This window comes from Morone saxatilis, unplaced genomic scaffold (assembly GCF_004916995.1).
Source record: "Morone saxatilis isolate NCDOM2014 unplaced genomic scaffold, NCSU_SB_2.0 Contig5, whole genome shotgun sequence".
NCBI lineage: Eukaryota > Metazoa > Chordata > Actinopteri > Moronidae > Morone > Morone saxatilis.
In genome coordinates this window covers 5,277,381-5,287,657 of record NW_023340095.1, presented here as the reverse complement: position 1 = coordinate 5,287,657, position 10,277 = coordinate 5,277,381, and the positions used below count along the sequence as shown (strand labels likewise).

Here is a 10,277-nt window from a genome sequence, read left to right as displayed (position 1 = left end):
AGGGGTGTGGGGTGGGGGGCTGCTTTGATGGGAGGGAAATAAACGCAGGGGACTAATCAATACAACACATCCTGCTAAGAAAGTAACCTCTCACACACATGTCACACACACTCGGATACATACAGTACACACATTCACACACGCCACTGACTTTCACTTAACACTTTTACCCCTTTGTACCTCTCAGCAGAATGTGTGAATCAGTTGGGGTGTGTGTGTGTGAGANNTCCTTATAACATTATTTACAGAGTCCTAACAATTCCCACCATGAGCAAGACCTTGGCGACGGGGGCAAGGAAAAACTGCTTTTTAACCCTTCAGCTCTAGGTGGGTGGTCGTCTGCCTTGACCAGTTGGGGTGTGTGTGTGTGAGAGAGAGAAGGGGAAAAACAAGGTTTATCACAAAGCGATTGTAGTCTCGTTCACGTATATGACTGTTTGTGCATGCCTGTCTGTGGGTGTTCGATTGTGTGCGACTTGCATTAGGATGTGTTGACGCACTGCAGTCTAGTGGTAGAGTGCCTATTGTGGAGAAAGTGAGAGGCCTCATTAAAAATGTATGGAGCTCAGACATCAGCCACCGACCAATAGCGGCCTCATGGGATGGCCAAGACTCTGAAAGCTCTTCTATGATGGGAGGTTGTGGGGAGGGGGGGTGTAAGTGTGCATTTATACATGTACATGTGTGCAATGTTAAGCAACTTTTTTTTACTGTGGTGGATGTGAGGAAATTTTCTTTTAACTCAGAAGCTCTTAAGATTTTAATTTTTAGTTCGTCACAATTCCTCTCACTGCCTCCTTTCATGCTAAAACTATTCTCATTTAGATACTTTGTATGATAACGCAGACACTTTAATTGTAAACCTAATCTTTTCTTGAGGGTGGCTGTTTTTGTCTGTGTTTTATAATCTTTAAAGGTAAACCAAACTAATGGAAAAAAATTTCACTTGCTTCTAGTGATATCTAGCTATGCAGATAATGTTGGCTTTAACTGAAATCTGCTTGTTGGCTATCTGCATCCACCTTTATACAATGGAAGTATTCCTCTTAGAGGATTTGTCTAGATACTAGCGTTCATTTCGTTATGAAAATTATGACTAAATATGTTCTTCAACAGCTTTTTTTCCCAGGACTAAGATGAGACGATGATAAGACGGCAAAGACCTCAATAAATATGTATGTAACATGCAATAATGTTAACAAAAAAAGACAAGGCTAAAATGTAGTTTGAGAAATAAAAATTTTACCAAAATATGTCTGTATATCAGAGATGAAATATTACTATTTTGTTTCCTGTGCTGCTGCGTATCAAGCCACACAGTCAAGACTCAGAGTAATTTACATCAACTATTTTAAAGGAAGCAAGTTAAAGTTGTGAAGATGAGAAAAAAACAAATGTATTGCTTTATCAGAAGGGAAGCAATAATCTGCCCACAAAATAGCTTGCAAGAATACCACAAGCCTAAAGAGACAAGTTAAGGCTCACCACAAAGAAACTGAGGTAGGTTAACGAAACATTGGTTGTGTTTTTTTTAGCTATCTTAAGCTAACTAGTTGCATTATGTAGGCTGTGTTGTGGATCATTCAATGTGGTGTTTTTTATCTGATAATGGTAAACTAAAACCTTGGTCAAATAAGACTAAAATCGACTATGTTGCTAAAGAGTTTTCATTAACTAAAAATATACTAAAATATTTACAATTGAAGTTGACTAAATATGATAAAAACTAAGTAGGACATTTGACACAGGACATCTAAATAAAACACTAGATTCATAGTCCATGATCGGATACAACAAATGATAGTAGATACATTTACAATGTAATACACTGAGATTCAAAGAAGCCAATTTAGTGCAATACAATTGAGCTGTGATTGGACAAGACCTGATATTTTTACTCCTTTAAGAACTATATATATAGTTTTGATTCAGTAAGAAATCATCATTTCCTCAATTTTATATATCAACAAATGAGAAATACCCACCCACTGATGTCCACTACTACACCTACAACAGTAAACATGGGCAGTGATACACTGGTACATTTTATGATACCATTGTGTCTTTTACACACTGAAATTTCAATGTTTAGCCAGAAACTGCCAGAGTCTGACATTTACTTCAGTTTTTTTTAAAAAGCTTTGCATATCTTGCATGCTAGTTAGGTAGGAAATAGCAAGAGAGAGGTGTTCTGCACACACATCAGAGTGAGAGAGTGTTGAAAATACAGTTTTTTGACAGCCCTATCAACTTGTGTCAAAAATAATTTGTTGGATCTGTGGCTTTGTATTGACGCAGCATTATCTCTCATTCTTGTCATTTTTATACCCTTGATTGTAAGCAAATGGAAATTAAATTGTGGTAAAAAATCACTTTACAATAACGGCAAAATATCCTTTCACAGAACAGCATTGTGACTACTCTGGATAATACATAGAACATGCTGTCAGCAGTCTTTTTTTATTATTATTCCTCTATTTCTAATGAAAACTGTTCACGGTGACGTCTTGAGGCGGTAAAAATCTCAGCAAATAAAATCAAAACTATCTGCACAAGTAGAGATAGGGGTAAGAAAAAAAAATATGTTTTTTTGTAAATTAGTTGAACTGACCCTTTAAATCCCAAAGTTACAGTCTCATTGTGTAACCCTCTGCAGTGGCAGGTCATTCATAGCTGCGTCGGCTCACCTTCAGTGTCATGTGGGATTTTTCCTTCATACGACTGTCTTCTCTGATGCATAACGAAGCCTTTCTTCACATCAGTCTTACTTTGCTGATCCATCATTACAACAGTAGCTGAGCACTGCCACGCTTTGCTGCACGGCGTTTCAATCAACATCAATGTCAGCAGTACGAATCATCACGGCTGATTTTGAAGGTGTGTGTGTGTGTGTGTGGGCGCACGCTAATGTGTTGGCGGGCGCCCACGTGGGCCTGTATGCAAATGCAGCTGTAAGACAGCTGAATGCCGGTGCTTTACTGAGAGCTTGGCACCAGGGGGAAATGAAAGGACTGGGAGAATAATGACAGATTTATAATTACAGAATCTAGCGTTCAGCGCTACTCAGCAGCAACTGTCTGGGGAAGGCAATCTGGGTGTAATTTCTGCTGATCAGGCCTGCCACACACTTAAGGGTCACAATGCACGTATGCCAAAGTACACACTCTCTTTTGCGTGTGCGACATCAACACAAACGACACACCTGCGTGCATGTGCATATTCGTGTGTCATTTGTGTTGATGTCGCACACGCAGAAAGAGCCCACACAGGCTCTCACACACACACACATACAGACACACAAACACAGAACGTCTCACACATACATTTCCACCGAAAATTGTGGTGCGACAGCAAATTGTCCGGTTAATTTGCGACAGCTAAAAGCATCAAGTAAGCGCCTGATTCCATGAGAAATGAATGCATTAGAGTTTGCCGCGAAAACACACCAGAAATATCAGTTTTCTGGAAAGGAAGGTAAATATACAGAGAAGACAGAACACGACTAATTTAAAGGTGTGTGGATGTAAGCAGACAAAAAATAACACACTTTTAATGTGACTTTTACTTAGTTATGTAGAAAAGTTTTTTTTCAGACTGCTCTCAAAGTTATCATCAGTTGTAAGGAGTAAATTCATTAGTTTTGAATCCAGCTATTAGTAATTATCAAAATCATTAGAAATTAACAAAATCTTTCTTTTTTAAGGTAATGTGGGCCAGACAAGATTGTTTTTAAAATTCATCAGTGGAGTGAGTTTTGTTGAAGGACATTATAAAGACATGGTGTAAAACCAGAAACTAGCTGTGAGCTGCAATCTTCAGTGACTTTTTTTGCCGAGCTGTTTCAGTGTGCACTCTGATAGTATTAGTTTCTAAGTTCTTATTTTCCATTTAAGCTATTTTCAATGTTATCTAAAATAAATTACAAATCTGAAAGCTTAGGAATGGTGGCTGTTTTTTTGTGCTACAATTTCCAATGCAACACTAAAATGTACAGCTTTGTTATCTACAATTCTTTCATTATTAATAGCTTCCTTCCATTGTAATGGTACATCATTTGTCAATCAAGTCCTCTGTGCAGCCCGTCTCTTTTTGCGAAGTCAAATGCATTTGCTATTGTGTCAGACTGAATGTGCCAAAACCCAGTCTGAACAGGATTACCATGCATGGTCCCACATCCTCCTGACTGTGTGCAAGCTGTACTGTTTTTTTCTGCCTCGTTTTTTAATCCCTGAACGAATTCCGGTCTGTGTCCCTCGCAGTCAAACACACACAGAAGTCTCTCTGGGATTAAAATGCTCTTATTTTCATTAATATTTCAGATCTCATTTATTTTACATCTTGGCATAGCTAATGAGTAAAATACCCGGAAGTTTACCGCCCTAATGTGATTTTCTTGCTCCACAGGTGCGTTTGCAACATAGACTGTTCCCACATCAGCTTCAACCCGGTGTGTGCCTCGGACGGTCGTTCCTATGACAACCCCTGCCAGGTGAAGGAGGCGTCCTGTCAGAAGCAGGAACGCATCGAGGTCAAGTACCTGGGCCACTGCCAAGGTCAGACCCACAAACACATGCACACTCTCTCACTCTAAAAGACACAACAACACCTTCACACACACAGCGGAGGCTGTCAATCTGTCTGGCAGGTGTTCTTTTCAAGTTGAAGTGAGGACACGGCGGCAAATGAGGCAGCTTGCAAAGCTAAATTCAGACAGCGTGATTCTGTATGTCCCTCCAGCTACAGCTCCAACCACATTTCATGATTACAAATATTTTCACTCAATCATATTTTGGAATAGTGTGCAAAGATAATCCTCAAAACCACACATAGCCTTCGCTGCTATGTATATTGATAATTTTGTTGAATGGTAATCCCTTTTTAGTGTAGTATCTTTTGTTTGGGTGCAATATTTTTTGTTTGTAACCGTTCCAGGGATAAAGTTATTTTATTAATCTCTGTGGTTAAATCCTTAAACTGAGTCATATTGCTAATCCACGTGGGAGAAGACACAGGCACATAAGAATTATTCTTTTGAATATGTTTTTTATTTGATTTGATTTAATTTTATTTGAGGTACAATCCACCAACATCTTCATTTTGACTCATTTTGCTTAATACAATTGCAAGATCTGGCAGAAGCTCATCAAGTCTAAAGAGAGGCAGAGACTCACCCAGGGAGGTGTTCAAATCTCAATTGGCAGCGGCTTGTCTTGTGTATGAGTACATTCTCGAGCATTTGATCGGCTCTGCATCCACCCGGGACAAACGGGACAATTGATCGAGATGTGAGAACCGAGATGAAGGCTTTGAGAAGTAATGGGGAGTAAAGCAATCAGGGCTAACCAGCTCTGGAACACAAATAGAAATCTGTATTCCCCCACGTTCCACCCTTTGGGTCAGACCACCCTGATCGATCTGATCACGCTTCCATGCGTTCTGTTTCAATCAGGGAGAAACAAATGTCATGAAACTGAGAGATTTAGACCTGTGCTAAAGTAAACCTCTTGTTAGCCAGGATTCAAAGCGGCATATTTAGATTGCTGGTTTATAATATTCCCCCATGTGTCACACACAGTTTACACACATTTATTTTTCCCGAAATATAGTCCTGCTTTCTACTGCACCTCAATCAAGAACAACAAAAAAGCTTAAGACTTTCTTTCATTTATGCACTTGTGGAGCCAGATGCTCATAACATCAGGTGCTGTATCATTAAGACCTCAAGTTGTCACCAACGTGTGGAGATTGGGAAAATAAAGGGAGGAAGAAATAAAAAAAGAACGTTTTTGTAGCTGCAGCTTGTTAGGTTTGTAGTGTCTCCCCTCTGAGCAGTCTTAAAATTCATTTAGTCTTATATTTGATTTTTTCTAAGTGGATGTCACGCATACAAGACTCTAGTTTCTGATCTCTCCCTCTGGTGTTCTACAAGCAAATAAATAAGAATAATAAATTGAAGTCCCAGATGCAGGCATATTTCCTTCCCACAATTCTTGCATCATAAACCTGGGAAATACTTTCACAGACTCCGTTTGAGGGTATAAATCCACTGACCGCTGAAAAAAATCAATTGCAATAAAATTATAATGATTGGAAGAAGATTTTGTCTAGCCATTGTGAAAAGTTGAATTCAATATCGCATCAATAAGGTGAGCAAAAATGCATTATTCCCTCTGATCTTTTCTACCAGGCTCTGCTCCATTCTACCCTTTGTTCGGTGTTTTACATTAGGGGAGATGCTTTCTGACTCTTGAAGAGAATAGTGCACATTTATATGCATTAACTAGACAGGTGCACCCACCACATGAGCCCTTTGTTGAGATGATGATCCACATTCAACCCTCTACTTGCACTGGCATCAGTTTGAGCGTATAACCCATAATGGAGGGGGTTGGAGCTATAGGAGAGGTTGTAATGACCTGAAATCAGTTCGAATTGTGGGTTGTTTTTTTGGTCTTTCCAGGTGACATCATAACTGGGAACAAAGGCGAAGATGGGCACTTCGCACGGACCGACCTAACAGGTGAGTGCATGTGCGGTGAAGGAATGCCAAATAATACATGCTGCCACTCAAAGCTACATCAGACCCGATTCAGTTCGGTTCAGTCCACTTTGTATGTCTCCTTCATTCCTCCTTCATTTCTGTCCAGTATGTTTTTACCGCTATAAATGATCTCTTCCTCTCTTATTGAAATGTTGGTCTCTCTTGTACAGAATAGTAATGTAAGTGCACAGGCGGGCCTTGAGCATATGTGCATTCAGTATTTATGGATTGTTTGTGTGTGTCTGTGTGTTTACGTAGTAGTGGAAAAAGAAGATCCGCTGGCCCGCGGCCTGTACATCCCCTGTCCAGATCACTACAAAAACTACTGCGTCCATGGAGAGTGTCAGTTTCCCAGTATCCTGGCCCAGCCCTCCTGCAGGTAAACACACACAGACATACAGTATTACTATATTTCTGAGAACAAGGGATGGGTTGGGATAGGGCAACCAGAAAATGATACTGTGTATGATATCATTACGTAAGTGTTTTGTGGAGCATTGTTTTCCTTTTATTCAAAGGTAGACAGTTAAAGAGGTGACGAGAGATGTTGGGAGAGAGTTTTAAAGGGTTTAGAAAATTCCTACTAAAATGTTAGGTAACCAAACACTTTATTTTTCTAAATGTAATTTTAGCAGAATGCATCGAGTTGGGACTATTGATTAATTTATAATGAGTTGAATGGAGTTTTAATAGCTAGCAATCAATAAGGTTATATTTTGTAGTAGCTAATTATGGACTACAGTACATTGATTCTTATGTTGCAATCAATTAAACTGTATTTATCTTAGCTATTATTGGCTAAGATGTTTTTACAGTGTAACGCTGTCTGCAGTATTGGCTATAAATAAACATAAAGCAAGAGGACTTAGACCAGCTATATCGTTATACCACAAATTTGATGATGTTCTCCCTCCCTCTCCCTGTAATGTGTGTGTGAAGTGTAATGTAAGATGGCTAATCGGTTGTAAAATGTAGCAATTCCTAGGCAATGCTGGAACCCATTTATTTATTTTTTAATCAGACTTGTTTTTCTGGTATGAATACAAGCCAGTGTGCTTCGAGGGGGAAGTGTTTGAGATCTCTCCTGCTGTAATAGTAGGCCAGGCTGTTGACCAGTCAAATATGCTGCATTGCTTCAAATTAATCCCATGTTGGATTTCTCGCTGCTAAATGAGGACGTTGGCGTCTCCTTCCCCACACATTATGATCCTGTTTCACAAGTTTCAGTTTGATCTGCTGGTGATTTCATCTTGAGGACCCACACTTTGTCATCTGTCTGCCAATGATAATACTTGGCTGTAAACACACCATCGTGCTGCTTTCAACGTCACTGATGACTGACACCTTTAGTGTGTCATTAGCGAGAAATATTTTAGTATTGTTTACAGCAGGGGGAAAAATCCTTTAAAGGACCGTGTGTGTAGGATTTAGTGGCATCTAGCAGTGACGTGGCAGATTGCAGCCAACTGAACACCACTCACGTCTGTATTTGTTGACCTGTGAATGAGAACAGACTGTGACGTGTGGGAGAAACTGCGGTGGCCGTAAAACACAAAAGGCCCTATCTTCAGCCAGTGTTTGGTTTTTCCCTTGGGCTACCGTACAGTCATGGTGGTTTAACACCCGTGGTAAAAACATCTCATTCTAAGGTAATGAAAACACCTAAAAAAAGTTTTCTTTGAAAAATCTTTGAGCTTATTTTATTTTTACTGTTCACAACTTTACTGTTTAGATTCCAGTGGTCAAAGGTCAAGGTCATTGTGACATCACAAAAAACATTTTTGGTCATAACTCAAGAAGTGATGCAGTTATTTATGACAAAATTTCACTCAGATGTTTAGTGGACTAGTTGGCGGAGGTATACGCCATTACGTTGTCCCCAAATGGTCAAAATGTTAATAAATGCAGGTTCAGTATGACCACTCCATTCCTTATCTTACTTAAAACCTAGATCTACTGTAAAACTATTACTAAACCTAAACCATCCCCTTACAGGATAATTACAGTTCTATTACAAGTTGGATGATTTTTTTTTAGGTTTTTGTATCATTATGGTCATTAACACTTACCAAACAGAGCTAAGATCTGTATTAGGGATGGGGATAGTACCGCTGTGTCCACAGAAAGCAAGTACTCATTTGGACATCAGTATTCATTTAACATATCAAGTACTCGCATCTAGATCTGCGCAGCCACAGATAACGTTAGTCGCTCATTTTCTGTCACATATCACTCATCTAACGTTAAAGGCTGAATAGCAGTTTGAAAATATTTCAAAAAAGTTAACAAAGTGAACGTGCAGTGCGAGCTATGTTGCATTAAACTTGTGTATCATAGAACAACCAGATCGATGATTAACCGTTTGCTGATTAAGCACAAGGAGAAATCAGTGGAGACGGCATGCTTTCAGAACCTCATTTGCTAACGTTAGAATGCACCGTTGTGATGCTACCAGAACAGGCAAGCTGTTTGTTGAGTACAAGCTACCATCCCAGCGAACAACTACAACTACAAGAATGGGGAAGATGTATGAGGACAGTGCAATGAATTGAGGGCTGATCTGCAAAGTCTAAATCAAACTAACTGTTTAGCTAATTGCCTACAGGCCATGGTGGCTGCAGATGAAAACTTTTTTACCAGCTTAATTATTGAATTACTGGCTAATATCTGCAGTCTGTGGAGCACAAAAAGGTAGGTTAACCCTAACCACAGACTTATTTTCACTTGGGTGTTCATTTCGGACCTTATTCTCCTTTATTCTCCAAGTACTCGAGTACTTGTGAAATAATATGGTGCGAGTACTCGAATATGACCATCTCTAATATGTACCTTGTTCAATGGGATATGAAGCTGCGTTGCTGAGGGAGGTTCTAAACAAGAACTTGTCTGTAATAATCCATCACCGCATAGGAAACCTGTGTGCGCACAAGTTTGGAAGTCAGCCTGTTCACCATGGTTTTCACAGCTGGGCTTTGTTTCTGTTTTTTAGTCCCAGACCTCAGCAATGGATTTGGTGACTATTATCCAAACAGTACAAACAATCCTAAAGAAGCAAGAAGCAGCACAATGTCCTCACTTCAGAGGATTTGAGGATTTGGCAGTATTTGGGCCTCATAAGTATAGAAATACAAGAAAATGCCACAAACAACAGACACACACACAGAACTGCAGTCACACAGGTGCAAATGACAGTGCACATACACATTCACATTAGCACACAAAATACACTTGAACACAAGCAGCATAGAAATGCATTTACATAAAGGGAAAATGACGAATGATATTAAAATCCACCACCCACACACACACACACACACACACCCACACACACACAGTGAATGTACATGTTTGCCACTCAGGTCTGCCATCTTCTACAGCCTGATAGTGTAGCAGCCAGGGGGTCTTGATATCTCTCGCTCCCTCTATCGCTCCCCTTCTCTCTAACCTCGCTCCTTTATGCATACAGAACAGTGCTTAGCAGAGAGGGCGTGTGACATGTCTCTGCTGCCCCCTACTGGTTGCAGCAGTTGGGAGTTTGTGTCCTAATGAGAAGGGAAACACAGTGGTCTCTATGGGAGTGGTGCATGGGTGTGTGTGTGTGTGTGTGTGTTCATGTGTGTGGAAACAGAGCACAAACCCCAAACAGAACAAGGTTGCAATGTTCATCTTACATGCTTTCAGGTCGGAGGGATAGAGGATGTGAAGGAGAGTGCGTGTGCGTGTGTGTTTGTGTGTG

The 10,277-nt window shown here is 40.0% G+C and overlaps 1 protein-coding gene across 1 annotated transcript in view; it reads left to right on the top strand.

The window, feature by feature from the left end:
* The window catches only part of tmeff2a (transmembrane protein with EGF-like and two follistatin-like domains 2a), a 98,322-nt gene that overhangs the window by 84,019 nt on the left and 4,026 nt on the right, over nucleotides 1–10,277 (top strand). The window contains exons 6-8 of the mRNA XM_035676092.1: nucleotides 4,405–4,553; nucleotides 6,461–6,520; nucleotides 6,800–6,920. Coding sequence (XP_035531985.1) covers nucleotides 4,405–4,553; nucleotides 6,461–6,520; nucleotides 6,800–6,920 — 330 coding nt within the window. The remainder of the gene's footprint in view (nucleotides 1–4,404; nucleotides 4,554–6,460; nucleotides 6,521–6,799; nucleotides 6,921–10,277) is intronic.